The sequence below is a fragment of the Cricetulus griseus genome, chromosome 2, assembly GCF_003668045.3.
Source record: "Cricetulus griseus strain 17A/GY chromosome 2, alternate assembly CriGri-PICRH-1.0, whole genome shotgun sequence".
Classification (NCBI taxonomy): Eukaryota; Metazoa; Chordata; class Mammalia; order Rodentia; family Cricetidae; genus Cricetulus; species Cricetulus griseus.
This window is the reverse complement of record NC_048595.1, coordinates 133,480,894-133,500,226: the sequence shown is the minus strand read 5'-3', so window position 1 is coordinate 133,500,226 and position 19,333 is coordinate 133,480,894. Positions and strand designations below refer to the sequence as shown.

Here is a 19,333-nt window from a genome sequence, read left to right as displayed (position 1 = left end):
TCTATAGTGATTGAAAGTTTTGCTGCATGGAGTAGTCTAGGCAGTCATGTTCTCTTACTGTTTGTAGGACATCTATCCAGGACCTTCTGGCTTTCAGAGTTTCCCTGGAAAAGTCATGTGTAATTCTGATAGGTTTGCCTTTATATGTTACTTGACTGTTTTCTTTTGCTGCTCTTAATATTTTCTCTTTATTCTTTATGTTTGGGGTTTTGATTATTCTGTGTCAAGGAGACCCTTTTTTTGTCCAGTCTATTTGGTGTTCTGTAGGCTTCTTGTAGTTTAATTGGCATGTCTTTTGTTAGGTTGGGAAAATCTTCTATGATTTTGTTGAATATGATTTCTGCACCTTTGAGTTGGGTTTCTTCACCTTCTTCTATACCTATTATTCTTAGGTTTGTTCTTTTCACAGTGTCCCATATTTCCTGGATATTTTGGTTAGGAATTTGTTGGACTTAAGATTTTCTTTGTTTGATGAGTCTATTTACCCTAGTTTATCTTCAATGCCTGAGATTCTCCTTTTTATGGCTTGTATTCTATTGGTTATGCTTGTATCTGTAGTCCTTGATCATTTACTCAGCTCTTCTATTTCCAGAATTCGCTCAGTTTGGGTTTTCTTTCTTGTCTCTATTTCAGATTTCAGGTCTTGAACCATCTGAATTGTTTCCTTCAGGGGTTTGATTGTATCTTCTTGGCTTTCTTTAAGAGATCTGCTGATTTCTAGTATTTTTTCATTTTTTCTTCCATTCCTTTAAGGGATTTTCTCATATCCTCTTTGAGGCCCTCTATCATTTTCATATAGATGTTTTTAAGGTCATTCTCTTCTGCTTTATCTGTGTTGTGATATTCAGGTCATGCTGGTATAGATTCCCTAGACTCTTGTGGTGTCATACTGGTTTTTCTGTTTTTAAATGTGTTTTTATGTTGTCTTCTTCCCATTCCTTTTTCCAGTGGGTGTAATGGGAGTTTCTTCTTCTCCTGATGCGTACGGGACCAAGGCTACCTTCTGGCAGTTGCAAACAGTTCCATTACTCTGATATCTCTCCACTTCTCATAGATGGATTCAAGACTGGTACAAGGTCCTAGGTAGTCTCTGGATAGGCTGCATCCTGCTGATATGGGATTCACCCCATGAGCAGTTCCCAGGCCTCAGGTATCTCCCAGCAGGGCAGAGGAATTCATGAATGCTGGCTGAAACAGTCCCAAGCTTACCTATTCCAGTGGAGTGAGGCTGGAGTGGTACCAGGGCCTTGGCATTCTGTGGGTGGGCTGGAAACTGCTGAGATGGAATTCACCCCATGTGCAGTCCCCAGACCTCAGGTGTCTCTGAGCAGGGCAGAGGAAGGCTGGCTGGAAAGAGGCCCAACATGACCTAGTCCTGTGGATGGAGGTGGGACTGTTAACAGGGCTTTGGCAGTCTTTGGTGGGCTCTATAATACATATTTTTATAACTGGTAACCTAAACTGGGGTTTTATTTCTCTAATTAAGGAGCACACTATTTTATAATGGGAGAAATCTATGGCATTTTCATTCAACCCCATCTTGAGCTGCAGGCCTGACCCAAATAATCATGTAATCAAATGTACATCTAACTAACTATACCTAGTACTATGTTCACAACTCACTAGTCTAAAACAGTCATATAATCACACTGTTACTATTACATAAGAAATATGTCATGCCATATGCACAGAAAATGAAAACAAAGCAAATACTGGATGAAGCATGGGATTTCCAAACAGAATTGGGGCTTCAATAACTATACTGCCAAGATCTCAGTATCTCTGTGATTCAGGTAATTTATCTGCTATGTCCTTGTTTTAAGAGGCCCAATATGGGGAAATGTGAACATGTACATACTATGCTCTAGTACTAAACAGTATTTGATCACAAACTAGAGCATCCTGTGAGTTTCCATCATGATGAGCACTAACTGATGTTCCCTGCAGGAACAACTACACAGGAGCTGATGGTGATTCAGCCTGAGAAATCAGTTTCTGTTGCTGCTGGACAGTCCGCCACTCTGAACTGCACTGTGACCTCTCTGCTTCCTGTGGGGCCCATTAAATGGTTCCACGGTAAAGGGCAGAGTCGGCATCCAATATATACTTCCATAGGAGAGCAGTTCCCAAAAGTCACATATGTTAGAGATACTGCAAAGAGAAACAACCTGGACTTTTCCATCCGAATCAGTAATGTCACACCTGCTGACGCTGGCACCTACTACTGTGTGAAACTCCTCAAAGCAGAAGCTGACAAGGAGATTCAGTCTGGGGGAGGCACAGTGTTGTATGTGCTTGGTGAGTACTGCATTGTCCTCCTCATTCTCATATCTCCAACAGGTCAAAATGTGCCCAATATTCTGTGAGCAACAAGGAAGAAGCAAGTCTGTAAGTGTCCCTTATGTTCATAGGGTGACTACTCCAACTGTGGATCAAGGAAACATGGGAGTAGACATGGTATTTGCTAGAGCTACCACTTCTGGTAAACAGGGGTGAATCCATATTCTTGTCTGCCTCAAAATACTTATCTTTCTCAATCTGGCCCATTCAACTGGCTGCATAAAGATAGCCAATGCCATATTCAATGACAGGGTCAAACTTGACTTACTGCCTCCAGAACGTATGACCTCACCTGATTAAGTCTTCTCTATCTTCCCAAACAACTTGGGGCCTAGTATATTCCAGGTTCCATTCCAGATGTCAAATGAGATGGCAAGAAACAGGCAACCAAGAGCCCTTTACCCAATATATGTGTCTCCATTCTCCCAAGAGGTAAAGCAAATCAAGGCAGAAAATGACAAGACCAGGGCACAGTGTGCTTTTCTCATTTTCTCTTCATCCACAGCATACTGACATCCTTTGGTATATGCCCACATTCACTATGGAATCTCTTGCACTTTGTCTCGGGTCTGTCTGGAAACAATTTTGTATCTTACTTGCACAGTCACTGAAGGTTCTGGGCAATGTAGACTTAAGTCCTGGAGTTAGTCTCCTTATAGATGATCTCCAATCACAGCCTAGGCATCAGAACATTCACTTTAAACTTCCTGATAAAGTCCAGAAGTCTCATTTCTTGGTCTTGATTTTGGCAATTTTATAGCATAAAGACAATCAGATTATGAGGTACAGCCATGTTTGCTATGTAAGGCGAGTTTGCCATACTCATGATCACATAGCCAGTTAGTGCTGGGGTCTGGTCTTGAACCCTCATCTGATTCCAGGCCAATTTCTTGCTGTCCATTTAAAGGTCACCATCATAGGAGCCTAGTGCATAAGAGATGCTCGGTCAGTATTTCTCAAACTCAGCCAGCATTTCCATTCATCATGAGATCCTCAATGTTTCAAGATGTTCCTCACACTCAGGTGCTAATAGTATTGATGACTAATTTGCACCAATGTCAACCATACTCTCACTCCACTGTTGCCCTGTGTAAACAAAGCATCGTAGTCCACCAGCTAAATACACTAATTCAGTTCCAAGATCATGTGTTTCATTTCTTTCAATTTGTGGCCACTAAGGTGGTGCCACAGTTTATTAACTTGTACAGCCATAGTCCTGGCAATAAAGCACATGCCTTTAGTTGTTTTTTTACTTTTGGGGATCTTGACACCCAGCTCCCAAATAAATACCCAGAGTCTTATTCTTACTTATGAATGCCTGGCATTAACTTGGTTTCTTTCCAGCCAGGTTTTCTAACTTTAATTATCCCATTTTTTAAAACTATGTTTTGCCTTTGGGCTTTCATCTTTTAGAAAAGATTTTATTTTCTTATCTTACATAGCAACCACAGTTCCTCTTCCCACTGCTCTTCCCACTGCCCCCCACCTACTCCCAACAAACCCCTACACACCTACTTCTCTAAAAGGGTAAGTCACCCATGGAGAGTCAACAAAGACTGGCTCATTAAGTTGAGGCAGGACCAAGTACTTTAGCACTGCATCAACTTTGAACAAGGCATCCCACCATAGGGAATGGGCTGCAAAAGGACAGATTCTGATCCCACTGCCAGGGTCCCCTCAAATAGACCAGGTCTTTCAACTCTTGCCCACATGCATGGAACCAACACAGCTTGGTCCCATGCCTGCTCAATAAGTGTTGGTCTAGAGTTGGTGAGTTCCCCTGAGCTTGGTTTTCCCCACCATGGCCTTGACCCTGCTCATGTAATGTTCATATAGTACTCATATAATGTGCCAGTGACATTTCTCAGGAAGGAGACACCAGGGTCCCTTAGATTCATCCAAAGCAAAACCCTATTTAACTCCAGTCTCAGGGCACAACTTGCCTATATTGCATAATAGTGCAGAACAATTTCTGAGCCCTGCTCATATAATGTTCATATAGTACTCATATAATGTGCCAGTGACATTTCTCAGGAAGGAGACACCAGGGTCCCTTAGATTCATCCAAGGCAAAACCCTGTTTAACTCCAGTCTCAGGGCACAACTTCCCTATATTGTACAATAGTGCAGAAAAATTTCTGAGGTCAGACATTTCTCTCTTTCACTCAGAACTCTACCTTAATGACACAGCATGTCACTGAGCTCTGTCCTTCAATTTCCCTTGGTCACCTGCTCTCTATAATTAGTGCCTGTGGAGCATGTACTGATTGTACTGTAAAAGCTTCTGTAGTGTTAGTATGGATTCAGAACCCAAATGACTGTGAGGGGTCCTAACAGGAACCTCATTTCCTGCAGTTTTTCTATAATGGACAAATATCTATGTATCCAGATCCTGATTCCAGTTTACTACATGCAGCTTTTGTTTTGGATGTGATCGCTTGCCCTTCATCAATCACCCAAAGAGTGATCAGTTTTATAGACAGGGAATCTAGGGAAGGGGATGCAATAGAGTTATTGAATTATTGCCATGATACCATGTGATCTGAACTAATTAATATACCAAAGGGAAATCTAAGTTCCCTGGGAGCAAGTTCATCAATGGTATCCAAGGATAATTTTGCTACCAAAATATTTCCCTTAGACTTGCTTCTATCCACTGTGGAAGAAGTTCTATGAACTTTTTGTAGAAATAGAACAAAGGAAGCCGTAAGTCAAGACACTTTTACATTACATTGGTGGAAACATAGAAAAGGTGTGTTATAACACAGCAGAGAATTAGAGATTTCAGATGGTATCTGAAAACATGCTTAGCATCTGAGCTGGTAGAAGTTAGTGGTATCCTAAGTTAATAGATTCTAAAGGAAAACTAATATTCTACTTGTAGATTCTCAATTATTTACCTAATGATCACAAAGCTGTTATGTCAAGTACAGAGGAAAGTGATATATGGATATTAAGAGAACTGAATATGGTCCATGATAACTTCACTCTAGACTTGAAACATACCAACCTCTCCAATTCCCTGAATTTCAAAAAATTAATAATCTTTATAAAAAGATCCATTTGAAGGTTCCATGTGGTGATATAATATTTATGATTTATTAAAGCTTGCCTGAGGATTCAGAAAGAAAAGTCACACTCAACCTACAGAGATCAAGCAGTGTTGGTACACATCTTTAATCTCTGGAATCAGGAGACAAATTCAAATGGATCTCTCTGAGTTCAAGGCCACCCAGGGCTACACAACATTGAATCAGTCTAATGGAGTAACAGAGCTCATGCCTTTAATCCCAGCAAGAGAGAAATATAAAGGGTAGGTGCAGGGTCTTCACTAGTCAGTTTCAGGATTCTCCTGTTATGATAAATCTTTCTGCCAAAAGCTGCCCAAGCCCTACCACCACCTGCCCGCTGCGTGGATGGACAAAATAATACAGAGACATATTAGGTACAATGCTGTTTGGCCAATGACTAGGAGTCCTCATCTGTTAGCTCAGTCTTAATTATCATAAATCTATATATTTTACAAGACTTATCTTATCAGATGCCTTATTGGCGTCCCTCCTTGCTGGTGGATCACATTTCACCGATGGAGAAGGAACAGGAAAAAGGGCCACTTCCTGTTTCCTCGCTTAGATATGAGTCTCCTTGCTATGTCACTTCTGGCCTGGATCACCACTTCTCTACTACATTTCCCTGAATCCTCTTTGACTCCTACTCCCGTCTAACTTGCTGTCTCATTGCCCAAACAGTATTTTATTTAACAATCAGTAAGATAAACACATACAGGCTTGGATGACCTATCTTGTGTTGATTCGTCAACTAGTTGTTATAGCCTATAGGCCCTCCCATGGTGGTTACTATGTTCTGCATGTCACTGTTACACTTTTACTGTAAAGTGCCATAATGCACATCGGCTAACTTTTGATTGGTTCCTTGCCAGGAGGAGGGTATCTGAACTCCTAGCGACCACAGCAGGCCCAGGCATGTCAGACAAATGCTGAACCAGAGAACTACATGTCTTTTCTGCAGCACATCATGGATGCTAAAGGGGGGGCTGGTCCCTCAAGGCAGGAGGTTTACAGCAGGTAGGGTGGGGGCTTGCTAAAATGTTCTAATCTAAGGGGCAAAAGGAAATCAACCAGCTCACACATGCATTCCCATCGTGACTTTTTATTCTTCAAGAAATGTTCTTCCCAAAAAGCTGTCTCTCAAAAGCTCTGTTTAAGATTTCTCCTTAAAAGTTTCAGTAATTTTCCAGCCAGGCATTGGTGGTGCACGCCTTTAATCCCAGCATTCGGGAGGCAGAGGCAGAGGCAGGCGGATCTCTGAGAGTTCAAGGCCAGCCTGGTCTCAAGAGCGAGTGCCAGAATAGGCTCCAAAGCTACACAGAGAAACCTGTCTCAAAAAAAAAAGTTTCAGTAATTTTCCTTCTATAAGGTCTCTCTTAATAATCTCTTTCAAAAGTTCTCCTTAAAAAAATCTACTAGAGTACTTGACAAGAATTCTCTAAATGTTCCTTCTAAAACTTGTCTTGAGCTTCTTTCTAAAAAGTCTCCAAAAGCTCCTTCTTCTAAAAGTTTTCTTGAAGTTTTTTTTCCCTATCCCACAAGGCTTCTAGATTTATATCCACAGGCACATTTATCAACTCTCTAACAATAGGGCATCTGTATTTTTCAGAGTGAGGAAGGCCGATAAGATCTCGAGAAAGGAAGGCAACTCACCTATCCCCCCTGAATGTAACTTGCAAAATGTTCAGGGGGACATGACTTGTAGAACTTGCTGTTAACTGATCAAAGATGACTTCCCAGCAACTACATCAAAGGGAAAAACTGAGGTTGTATAGTGTGAGATCCAGAGGCTGCTGCTCTTACTGCTGATGCACCAGTGAGGAGCAATTTCCTTTCTCTAGGGAACTTAGGAGAATATAAAGCACCCAATATATATTCTTTATACAGCCAAGTTCATAGTAACAAATATTCTGGAGTTGATATCTAGAATATTAATTGCTAATTCTATAATAAATGATAAAGGCTCCTAACACAAAGCAAAACTAGAAATCTCTTCACAATATCTTCTGCTTTAAAGTATTGGAGCTGGGATAGGGCACAGATTCAAATTCCTCAGAGCTTTGATTGGCTTGGTGATCTACAAATAGGACAGGTTAATCTCCTTAATTATAAACCCCTGTGTCCTCTCTAACGGTTCCTCCTTTCACTTGATTTCCAGAACCGAAAACATCAGATACTGCTGAAGTGCTTGTAGCTGTGCTTCTTGGACTCAAACTGCTAATGGTAATTGGTGCCTCTGCCATCTACATGCACAAGAAGCAGAAGGCCTGACAGTAAGTTAGGAGGGTCTCAGGGTGTATTAGTTACTATTCTGTCAATAACATGACACAGCAGTTGAAAAGAAATATATATAGAAAAAAAGGTTAATTTGCCATACTGTCCCAGACACATATGTATCCATCAAACCTGAGAGTCGTGAAAGGCAGATCAGGAAGTTAGGAGCTCACAACCTCAGTGGAAAGCATGAAATAGAGAGAATATACTAGAAGTGCCAGAAGACCTTTTAGTGTCAAAGCTCACCTCCTGTGACATAGTTTCTCTGGGAAGGCTGCACTACATAAACCTCTCCAAAGAGTACCACCAACTGGTAACCATGAATTCAAATATCCTAGAATATAGAGAATAGTTCTTATTCAAACTACCAAGGGGGATATTAGTCTATTGACTAACAAGGAATTGACAGGATCAGTAGGAAGGCCAAGGCATTTGTCAAACAGATTTAGAACCTCTGGTGATGACATGTTGCTAAGGATCCTCAGTAATCTCTTAGGATATTTTGAGACATCTCCAAGGAAGAATGGTTGTCCTGAAGGAAGGGTTCAGTCAAAATTTAGCAAAGATACCCAAAAAGGCATAAAGGATGTGAAGAACAAAGGCACTGGGTAGGATGTGGGGTATTGACCTCACTGCTGCTGTTGAAGGTCACCACTGAAAGTGGAAGATCAAGCTCCAAGGGAAACAGCAATCTTCCATTTGAACCAATTTTCTAGAAGTTCCAGAGACCTGTAATGAGGACTGTTTCTGCTTTGGTTTCTCTGCAATCATGAAGAATAGACTCTGGAAAACTGTATGACTTGGGGACTAGGTTGAAATGACAATATTATGATAGGGGCATCTCATCCACTCAGGATTGGAAGAGAGCAGTACCAGAGAAATTGCAGAACTAAGACACAATGTGCAAATTGTGAAGATATTATTGAATGAGAGGTGATTCTTCACAGCTCTTCTCTTCATCTTCTGCCCACTGAACCCTAAATATTGATATCACCTCTCTTGAATGGCATCAGCCTAGAAGCAGCTGGTGAGAAGCTATGGAAAACTGCTACAAATGTCTCCCTTACAAGGACAACTCCAACTCAGAATTTGCTATTTTTCCCCTATATCAGTATTGATAGATGATTGCTTTGATGATATTGTCATTGGATTCTACACTTGGTGTTCTTATTCTCATTAATAAAAGAATAAAAATTGGCTCAAATGAAAGTTAAAAGACAACTTATTCCAGTTATTGGGAAAATTTCAAGTTTAGGAATGTATACAACTCAGCAACCTCACAGAAGAGGAAAATGGAGGGGTAAGGGGAAAATATACTCATGCTGTCAAGAAGGCATGGAGGTCAGACATAATGTTTAACAAACAGACATATGGTGAAAAGAGAGCATTTCTAGAAAAAGTAAATAAACCTAAAGTATCATTAATGGAATACTTAACTTCAGCCATCATCCAAATCCAAAAGAAAGAAACAATAGAAAGGAAAAAAGAAAGTTTTTCATGTCTGATCTGGCCATAAGGACATAAGCATACCCAACTGAACCTCAACATAGCATGTAGAGACTGTACTGGGTAAGGAGAATTCTGGGAAGAAAATGGCATATCAATTAATGGGAAGTGTTTTTGTTTTCTTTTTCGGCAAAGGGTTTTAACTATATAGCCTTTTCAGTCTTATATATTGCTATGTAGACAAGACTGACCTAGACATGGCTCTTGCTAGTAGCCTGGGCCTGGAAAATCATGCATCCATGTGGCAGCACAGGTCACTCAGATTGGCATGGCCTCCCTGGCAGCACAGCCCCCAGATACTAATATAACCACAGATTGTGGCCTAGACTCAGGTACTCTTGTGGACGTTGGTGGTAACATAGACCATTCATACTAATACAAAGGCTGGCTGTAGTAATGCCATGGACCTACACATTGTCTTTGGCATCACAGTGGGCCTGGATGCCACCATGGACACAGGTGGCAGTGCAGGCCACTCAGATTGACATCATCCCAGTGGTTGTGTGACCATTGAACACCACCATGACTCAACGTAGCAGTCCAGACCCCTAGTATTGGCATGGCCTTCTGTGGATTCAGGAGAAATCACAGACAAAATAAAATAAAATAGAATAAAAAGCAAAAAGAATCTGAGAGAAATCCAAAAACAGGTTTGCTGGCACAGGCTGCTGGAATGGGCGTGCCTACAGATAGGTCACATGACCAAGATGGTGGCCCCCAGGTTAGCCCACATGGCCAAGATGGCAGCAACCATAAGGCGTTTTTTTTGTGTGTTTACCTGCTTGTTGGGCTGCAACCAGAAAGGTTCCTTATGCTTTTCCCTTGGGTGAGGCAAGTGGAAAAACTGGGAAAAGCTCCTCTCCAGATGCCCATCAGCCCATGGGAGTTGACAGGGCCCTAGCCCCAAGGGGACACATCTGTCCCCAAAACCAAAAAAGGCCTCAGTGGTCTGAAACAAAACACACCACTCCCGGAGTAGGGTGCTAGACCTGACCTATGGGAGATGCACCCAACAAGTGAAAGAAGAAATCAGAGACAAAAAATCACTGAACTGAGTGGGCAGATCTAAGCTAGGTCATGTGGTCAGGGTGGTAGTCCCCAGGTAAGACCACATGTCCAAGATGGAGGCCCCCATAAGCACATTCTCAACGGCCGGAAGAAGTTTTTCTCCATAAGTAAGGCAGTAAGATGTGTGAAACTAATTTATTCTTTTTTATCTTTTTAGATCACATTTGGCCACCTGGCCCCCAATTATAGATTTATCTCAGAAAGATGCAGAAAATGTAGAAAAGGCCATAAAATCTCAGGCTTCTCAATCTACGAGGAACAAAATAGAAATAACTTCTTCAAAGAGGAAAGACAAATGCTGCTCCACATTCCTGCCCAATATATCAGAGAAATGGACTTCACTAATCTCCCAGGTAGATTTTCAGCCCCGCCAAGTGAATAGAAATAATGAACTGTCACATATCCACAGTTAAATTCAGCTCTCTTGTCAATGATTTATATGACACTCTTATACTGCCAAGCATTTTCCTGACATTGCTTTGTTTTATAATGGAAAATTATCCTTAAAATAACATTCTCTATTACCAAGACAGAACCTACTACTCTGTTCCTTGCTTGTACATACCAATGTCTGTGTATGTTTATGTATAAATAATGGTGTATACACAGAAATATATTTTTACATGCCTTTCTCTGCTGTTACATAAAATAAAACTTTAAACCTCATAACACCCATATAAGACAGCAACTTCCTTTTCCTTATAACTCAGTGTCATCTCTCGGCCTCATTATTTTCAATCTCTTATAGGAAGCAAACTTCTCTTTTACTAAAATAAAATTTGTCTCAAACCATTCTGTCCACTTAGGCCTTGGATTTCCCTCCATTGACCAGGGGATGGAAGAAGATAACAAAGACTAGGAATAGGAAAGCCTGGGGCCACACTCTTGAAGGGGATTTTGAGTTCCTGCTCTCTAATTTTCTCTTGTTTGTGACACAACCAAGCTTTGCTTTATCACTGTGTCTGTTGGATGAACATTTTCACACAGAACCCAAAGACACAAGACTACCAAATGATTGAAGCCTTTAAAGCAGGGAACTGTAATAAAATCTCTGTCTTTGCCATTTGATTTATCTCAGGGTTTTGCTTCTGTACTGGGGAGTCAATCACACAAAGGATATTCTTCAAGTCTAATGTACCTCAACGCTCATGGATTGAGGTTTGCGCTTGAGGAAGTTGAATGATTTTAGGAGGTGATCTAAATTTTAGAGATTAGGGCCTCAGTAGAAATGTGTGTCTCTTTGATATGCCATTGAAGATTCTGCAGGATTCTCAAAATTCTTCATCATTCTCCTACCATCATGCTCATGGGGATGAGCAACATTAGTCCATCACACGTTATTAGTATCTGAGCCAAGTGTCTGTGAACAGAATCCTCTGAAACCACCAGACAAAAGTGTTAGTCTTTTTCAAATGTTTTCCCCAAGTATTTGAAACAAAAAGAGAAATCTAGCCCAATAAGCTGTCATACACTGACATCTGTATCATATCCTAATCCATCTTAAGCTATACACATACATAGAAATATACTTCCACACCTTGTCCCCAGATGCATGTTTCTACACATTATCCAGTGTTCATAAAAGCTACTGTGTTTCAGAAAATCTTCTCAGGAACATGTTTTAAATTTCATAAACTCTAGAGGATATTGGAAATACTCTTGACTCTAATTCAAGTACCCCAGTTACTTCTGTCACATATAAAGGAACAAAAATCACAAATGAACCTAAGGTTCCTCAGAAGCAACTGATAGAGCTGTGTGTGGGATTATCCATCACACACAGAGTATCATCTCCCCCAGGCCTTTTTGCAGTGACATTCAGTGTTTGTGGGAAAGGGTTGAACAGGAACCAGTGGTTTTGACTTTCCTCTTCTGACATTCCTACTTCAACTTTACATGAAAATAGCTTCCCTAGAAGAATGCCATTTACTTGGGGAACTCATTTTCTGTTAAATTTCACCTAAATCATCAGTTTAAAGTGGACCTCAGTGATGCAGGCAACTATCACACTGAGCATGATAGAGATAATATTGGAGCTCATTAGAAATATGTTACATTGGAGAATAAAAGACAGAGTCATTGCCAAGATGGAACCCACCTGTTGCTAGAGGAAATAACAGTAATAAGTTAATAGGCAAAACAAATAAAGCTTTAAAGATAATATACATTTGGGAGGGATTCTATACTTGTATGATGAAATAAGAATCTGTGGAGTAAGGAAAGGAGATAGTAGAGTATAAATAAGGTGGTAAACTGAACCTTGTGGACACTAAAGAAACAGGTTTGTTGAAGGACAGCAGTGCATAGGCAAAGGCAAGGAGCACAGCTCATTGCTCCATTAAAGGACCTAAACTTTATTTTTTTAATTATTTTTACTATAAACAAGCTTCATTTACATGTCAATCCCAGTTCCCTCTCCCTCCCATCCACCCATGCTCACCACACCCACATCCCAACCCCTTTCTGCTCTCCAGGGAGGCCAGGGTCTTCCATGGGGGATCTTCTAAGTCTGTTATATCATTTGGAGCAGGGCCTAAACCCTCTGCTGTCTGTCTAGGCTGAGAGAGTATCCCTCCATGTGAAGTAGGCTCCAAAAGTCCATTTTTATACTAAGAATAAATACTGATCCACTACCAGAGGCCTCATAGATTGTCCAGACCTCCAAACTGACATTCTCAATCAGGGGGTCTGGAACACTCCAATGCTGATTTCCCAGCTATCAGTCTGGGGTCCATGAGCAACCCCTTGTTCAGGTCAACTGTTTCTATGGGTTTCTCCAGTCTGGTTCTGACCCCATTACTCATTACTCCTCCTTCTCTGCAACTGGATTCCAGAGTTCAGCTCAGTGTTTAGCTGTGGGTGTCTGCATCTGCTTCCATCAGCTACTGGATGAAGGCTCTGGGATGGCATATGAGGTAGTAATCAATCTCATTATGAGAGAAGGGCATTTAAGGTAGCCTCTAAACCATTGCTAAGATTGATAGTTGGGATCAAACTCATAGATCTCTGGACATTTCCCTAGTGCCCAAATTCTCTTTAAACCAATAATGGCTCCCTCTATTGTGATACCTCTTTTCTTGCTCTCCTCAATTCTTCCTCTGACTAAATCTTCTTGCTCTCTCATGTCCTCCTTTCCCCTCCTTTTCTCCCCCTCTCTTTCTTCTAGCTCCCTCTCCCATTCCGCCATGCTCACAATTAGCTCAGGAGATCTTGTCCCATTCCCTTCTCTGGGGGACCATGCATGTCTTCTCCGGGTCCTACTTGTTTCCTAGCTTCTCTGGTGGTGTGGGTTGTCGGCTGGTACTTCTTTATTCTATGTCTAAAATTCATATATGAGTGATATACCATTTTTGTCTTTTTGTTACTGTGTTCCCTCACTCAGGATGGTTTCTTCTAGTTCCATCCATTTGCCTTCGAATTTCAAGATTCCACTGTTTTTTTCATCTCAGTAGTACTCCATTGTGTAAATGTACCACATTTTCTCCATCCATTCTTCAGATGAGGGGCATTTAGCTTGCTTCCAGCTTCAGGCTATTACAGATAATACACATCCTTGTTGTGAGAAAGTTCATCTTTAGGGTATATACCTAAGATTTGAATTGCTGGATCTTGTAGTAGACTGATTCCCATTTTTTGTGAAAAAAAATATGCCAAACTGATGTCCAAAGTGGCTGTACCAGTTTGGACTCCCACCAGCAGTGGAAGAGTGTTCCTCTTTCTCCACATACTCTCCACCATAAACTATCATTAGTGTTTATGATTTTAGCCACTCTGACAGGAGTAATATGGTATCTCAGAGTTGTTTTGTTTAACATTTCCATGATGGTTAAGGATGTTAAGCACGCTCTTATGTGTCTTTCAGCCATTTTAGATTCCTAAATTGAGAATTCTCTATTTAGTTCTGTACCTAATTTTAATTGGATTACTTGGTGTTTTGGTGACTAACTTCTTGAGTTCCTTGTATATTTTTGGAACCAGATCTGGGGTGGGTGAATATATTTTCCCATTCTGTGGGCTGCCATTTTGCTTTGTTGACTGTGTTCTTTGCCTTATAAAAGCTTCTCAGTTTCAGGAGGTCCCATTTATTATCTGTTGACCTCAGTGTCTATGCTACTGGAGTGATGTTCAGGAAGTGGTCTCCTGTACCAATTCATTCAAGGGTACCACCTACTTTCTCTTCTAAGAGGTTCAGTGTGGCTGGGTTGATGTTGAGGTCTTTGATACATTTGGACTTAAGTTTTGTGCATGGAAATAGATATGGATCTATCTTCAGTCTTCTACATGCAAGCATCCAGTTATGCCAGCACCATTTAATGAAAATGCTTTCTTTTTTCCATTGTATAATTTTAACTCCTTTTTCAAAAATCAGATGATCATAGGTTTATGGGTTATTATCAGTGTTTTCAATAGATTTCATTGTTCTACCTGTCTATTTGTGTGCCAAAACCAAGCAGTTTTCAGGACTAAAGCTCTATAATGGTGCTTGAAGTCAGGGATGGTGATGCCTCCAGAAGTTTCTTTATTGTACAGGGTTGTTTTGGCTATCCTGGGTCTTTTGTTTTTCCATAGAAAGTTGAGAATTTTTCTTTCAAGGTCTGTGAAGAATTGTGCTGGGATTATGATGGGGATTGCACTGAATTTGAAGATTGCCAGAGCTTAAGGTACTGATTTCAATCAACACAAGGACTTCAATTAAGATAATGACTTCACCTTAGACCTTCCATCAATCATCTCCCACCAAACACAGACTGGATATATGTTTTGCAGAAAATCACTCAAGACATTCACTACTCTAACATTGTCTTCCTACAGGACCCTTTGAGGCTATCATCCCATTTCAGCAGGAAGTAACTCGAAGAATACTAAGCCTCCTTTCCCCACTGTTGACACTAAGGATAATGGAAACCTAGTTGGGGTAGTTTCCTATTGTTTAGGGTTGAGTTTGGAAGGAAGTGTTCAGGTTTTAGAGTTTAGATGGAATAGATATAGTTAGGATGTGATATAAGTAGATTATTATATCTTCTTGTAATTCACCTTTATGATTGTTAATTATAGATAACTTACACTGTTAAGTTTAAGTCCTCTTTAGATTAAAAGGGAAATTATAGGGAGAAATGCTGATTAGAGTTATAATTAACCATGCTCACTTGGGCATGGCTGAACTGACTGTCAAGCTTTTCTGGGTACGTCCTGCTGAAGTGCATACCTGGTCACTGGCTCCCTTGTGTGAGTATTTTTCCTCAATAAACTTCTGGTTATCAATCTATTTATCTCTCTACTTTGTAATAATATATAGGGGTGTTCATCAAAGGCCAACTAGGCTGAAACAAACAGAGGTGAATATGCAACATGTCTTCTAGCTTTAAATTAGGTGGTGACTACGTCTCATTCAATTGATGGGAACTTGACTTCAAAATCCAGGCACTTCACTAATTGCACAAAGGGGAAGGGGGTGGTTCAGGAAATATGAGTTCTTGCAAGTCTAAGTATTTTTATTATATATTAAAAATACCTTATATCACATATCCATTTTTTTATTTCCTTGGAGAGTCCTGAATAATATCACTGGCTTTTGTAGCTAAAGTAGTTTCTTTGTTTCCTTCTAAAGACAACTCTTCTGTTAAATAACATTCAAATTTGTTCAGTAATACATTGGCAATAGGTGGGCAGATACATATGTTCTTGCCAAAATATTCCCTAAGATAGTTGTCTATGTAGGTCTTCAGAGCAACATCCCCTCATATGAAATCACCACTATATTTTTTCAGTACTTTAACTCTCCCTCCATGTGAGTTTTCTTTTCTTTTATTTTATTTGAATGAGAAACAAGATTGTTTTACATGTCGATCCCAGTTCCCTCCCTCTCCCCCCCTCTGCTACCACTCCCCTCAACTAAAACCCTACCTATCACATTACCCTTTCTGCTCCACAGGGAGGATGAGGCCTTCCATGGGGCTCTTCAGAGTCTGTCATAACCTTTGGGGTAGGGTCTAGGCCCACCCCTGTGTGTGCCTTGGCTCAGGGAGTATCCCAACCAAAAATTACAAGATATCAACAAATCTTTCAAGGAAACAGTTAAAGTGAGTTTTCAACACAATACATTGCAAAAATTATTCTTGATTGTAGTTCCATATCGAATTTTTATGTAACATTTTTCTTGATTATTCAGAAAATTTACATCATGTACCACAATCATACCCACCTCCCAATCCTCCCATTCCTCCCAGGTATGTCCCCCCCACTTATGACCTCCCCCACACCAAGAAAGGAAGAAGAAAAAATTCAAATTTGTTGCTCATATTGGTGAGTACTGGAGCATGGTCAAATTCTCAGTAGTCAACCCCTTAAAGAAAACTGAGTCTTTCCCCACCTGCCACTTCAACAGAAGCCATCAACTGTGGAGAGCTGTGGTGATATCTTGTTTGTACTAATAAAGCCTGTTTGTAGATCAGAGATTGGAGCTTGCCACTAGCTAACCACAGAAGTTTGTCAGACATACAGGAAGTGAGATATCTGGTCAGAAAAAGGATATGAGGAGGCAGAAATAGGAACTTCCTCTCTTGTCTGCTGAGTTGCTAATGAAGTAAGGAATGGCCATGGCTTGCTCCTTCTTTCTGATCTCTCAGCATTTTCCTCCATATCTGACACCTGGTTTTTATTATTTACAAAAAATAAGAACTCCATTTACAGAGAGCTATATACTTGAGCATCCTTATCACAATTTAAGAGTTCTCTCTGATGGCTGTAGGGGAAGCTGTATCCACGCCTTCTTAGGGGCTGGCTACAGGAGTACCTGAGGGCTTGTGAGGGCACGGTCAGAGTGAGTAGGGGGACTGCGTTTTTGGTTTCTGTTTCTCTTTGTTTTTTGTTGTATAGATTACCACCGGCTGGCTAGTTCGCTCTGTAAGTAAGGCTTTTCCCTATTAAATACCCTTATATTTTTACCTGACTCCGTATTGGTAATTACCTACTATATCTGGTTGTGTTCGCTCTGTAAGTAAGGCTTTTCCCTATTAAATACCCTTATATTTCTACCTGACTCCGTATTGGTAATTACCTACTATAGATGGCTTTCTCTATAGGCTGTTTCTTTAGGGGGTGATAGGGAGATCATACTTGTCATAGAAACTTTTACATGTCCCTGTTTATCCACTATGACTCTGCAGACATCAATACCAATGCTCAGGTAACTTCCATGTCCATTACACTAAATAGGGGCACTGATCATAGAATTCTGCCTAGTTTTTAGAACATTTCAGACCAAGCTCTCTGGCATCAGAATGGGGCATGGTTCATCCTCAGAAAGGTCAATGCAGACCACAGCCTTCTGTCACAACATGGGCCACAGACAGATTTTTTGTAGAATTGTGATGAAAATAGAAGTGAAAATAACCATATTTGTGGTTATATCAGAATTAAAATAAAGTTTATATATCTATAGCACATCCACAGAATAACTCACTCACCTTTGTGTGCACACTGACAGAGATAAAAGAATAATTTCTTCTTTAGTGTGTTCACTCTATCTTTGAACAGCTATTCCTTTCTCCCAGATTCACCTAACACAAAGCTGCCATGTAAATAAAATCTAATACTTGTTTATTAGTTATCACATCAGATGTTTATTGGCATCTCATGGCTCTAAGTCTCATGTAAGTCTGTAGATTAATATCCCCCAGTCTTCAGGAGTTACCTTTTATAAAAACCTACACCTTTTTTGTTTCTGTTGTTGTTTGATTTGTTTCATTATTTGTTTTTATTCTTCTGGAATGCAATGCATTTTAAATCATGAATCCTTTATAAACATCGTCTGACTAAGTCACAGTACAATAAAGCTACCATTTTTCTTACTCAAAATATTATTTTATTCACTGTGTTGACAATGATATATGCCAATTATGTCTTAAAATACAGCTTAAGTGTAGGATGAGGAAATGATACTAAAGGAAAACTAAGTTTCAGCAGATTCAGACCACAGTACAATTGTCAAGCCCAGTATTCTAGAAGCAGTAACATTCATGGCTACAGAAGTGCAAATGCCCTGGAAACTGGTACTGATAAGATAAGCCTAGTCCTGAGCAATGTTCCCTTGCAGCTGAAATTACATAAAAACCCATCTTTTTCTTTCTTGGTGTAAGCTTTCTGAGTCCCATCTTGTGTTTGCAGGAAAGAATATGAAGAGAGAGAAGAAAGAAGACAGAGAGAAAACTCATCAAAGTCTTGAAGAATTTCAGACTCACTGGTTGGGATGATTGTCAAGTGAGCACAAATGTTCCACATGGACATTTCTGCATGGGGTCCTAAGGTTTTCTTTAGAAAATATTAGATTCTAAGTAAGATTTCAAAACATTAGTGAATATACTGAGTATCAGGCTGTATGTAAATCTGTAGTCTTGAGAGTGGGACTGGGGATAGGTAGAAATTGGGAGAGATTGGCCTAGAGTAGCTAGGAGTGATCCTATTGATCACATAAGACAGAATGCATAAGTCTGTGTCTGGCATACTTCAGAGTGCTTCTTTGTTATTAATTTATAAAACTGACACAATACTCAGTGGATACAATAATATGAATGTATCACTTAGTCATAAATTCGAAAATTGCCTATAATTCAACAGATCAAATTAGGACTACTTCAGCGGGACTTTATATGGTGCAACACGAAGTCTTAGTCAATTTTTTCTATTGGCTCATGTTATATTTACTACTTACCACTTATACAACATCTATTAACGATTAGTTTCACAAAGTGAGTCATTTGAATGAGCCACAAATATTTGGCAGACAACAGCAGTTTTCTTGTATGTCAAACAAAAATAATGAATATTTGGCAAAAGGTAAGATAGCTTACTATACTATGCAGCTTCTTTTTGAAGATAATTCTGTATTCCTGGAACACAAATTTTATATGGAAATTCTGGGTTTTTTCAATTTTTTAATTTAAATTCTTTAATTACTACTCATATTTACATATCATTCCCCCATTCCCTGGAAATTCTAGCTGAGTAAATTTCTCTCTTCTGGAAGGTCCTCAGGACACCTTTTCCACTCAATTCACATCTTGATGACATTCCAATTT

At 40.0% G+C, this 19,333-nt stretch overlaps 1 protein-coding gene across 1 annotated transcript in view; it reads left to right on the top strand.

Annotated features, from left to right (window-relative positions):
* The first annotated feature begins 1,237 nt into the window (after nucleotides 1-1,237).
* The window catches only part of LOC113833780 (signal-regulatory protein beta-1-like), a 37,410-nt gene continuing 19,314 nt past the window's right edge, over nucleotides 1,238-19,333 (top strand). The window contains exons 1-2 of the mRNA XM_035439979.1: nucleotides 1,238-1,793; nucleotides 1,948-2,298. Coding sequence (XP_035295870.1) covers nucleotides 1,724-1,793; nucleotides 1,948-2,298 — 421 coding nt within the window. The 5' untranslated portion in view covers nucleotides 1,238-1,723. The remainder of the gene's footprint in view (nucleotides 1,794-1,947; nucleotides 2,299-19,333) is intronic.